The sequence below is a fragment of the Papilio polytes genome, unplaced genomic scaffold, assembly GCF_000836215.1.
Source record: "Papilio polytes unplaced genomic scaffold, Ppol_1.0 DF824047.1, whole genome shotgun sequence".
NCBI classification, from domain to species: Eukaryota; Metazoa; Arthropoda; class Insecta; order Lepidoptera; family Papilionidae; genus Papilio; species Papilio polytes.
In genome coordinates, this window is record NW_013525157.1 from 5,625,015 (window position 1) to 5,625,967 (window position 953).

The window sequence follows — 953 nt, forward strand, 5'->3', positions numbered from 1 at the left end:
AAAAGCGAGTAGCCTATGTGTTCTTCCACACTATCTTTTACATCTATACCAAATTTCATCGAGATCCGTTCAGCCGCTTAGACTACAAACTCTAAAAAACATCCATCCATCTAAACTTTGAGATATATTAGACAAGATATATGACATATATATTAGTATAATGAGCTCAACATAGCAATATATCATACTAATATTACAAACACCAAAGTTTAGATGGATGGATGGACGGATTTCGATTAAATTTGGTATAGATGTAGAGAATAATATGGAAGAACACATAGGCTACTCCTTTTTGTTTTTATTTAATTCCACGCGAACGAAGTCGTAGGTAAAAGCTAGTCAATACATAAATGTAACTTAAGGCTTAACTTATGTATTAGTCTAAAAATACCTGCGGAGAGAGTCGAGGTGTTGTTGGTGAAGGTTGCTGTTTGAGTGTTACTTCATTAGCGACTACAGCAGCAGCGGCCACGTTGCCCACGTTGTTTACCACGCCCACGCTGCCCGCAGGCACGCCGCCCACGCCAACGTTGCCCACAGTCGCGATATTGCCCACCACTGTGCTCACAGTTGCGACGCCACCAACGTTGCCCACTTGTTGAAGTTGAGCCTGCTATTACATATTTCGTTATACATTAAATGACGTAATAAAACTTATGGTAGGATCTATTTACTGTATGCTTTAGTTGAAGAACAAAACATATTCACTTGAATTAAAATAAATTCCAACACTTAGGAACTATCCTACCACTGGCTGATAGCGGCGCAGATAGCTTAAAAGTGACGTCACTGCCAGATAGATAACCAAAATCCGATACTTACATCACATATTTTATACGTTGGATTGTTACCTGACATTTACAAGAATTGTGTGACAGGCCCTTATTCAGCTAAATAAGTTGTATAGGCGACAATTTTATGTATTATACTTTCACATGTGTTACACATATGAA

At 38.4% G+C, this 953-nt stretch overlaps 1 protein-coding gene across 1 annotated transcript in view; it reads right to left on the bottom strand.

Annotated features, from left to right (window-relative positions):
* The window catches only part of LOC106100369 (transcription factor SPT20 homolog), a 16,167-nt gene that overhangs the window by 9,354 nt on the left and 5,860 nt on the right, over positions 1-953 (bottom strand). The window contains exon 11 of the mRNA XM_013279197.1: positions 392-610. Coding sequence (XP_013134651.1) covers positions 392-610 — 219 coding nt within the window. The remainder of the gene's footprint in view (positions 1-391; positions 611-953) is intronic.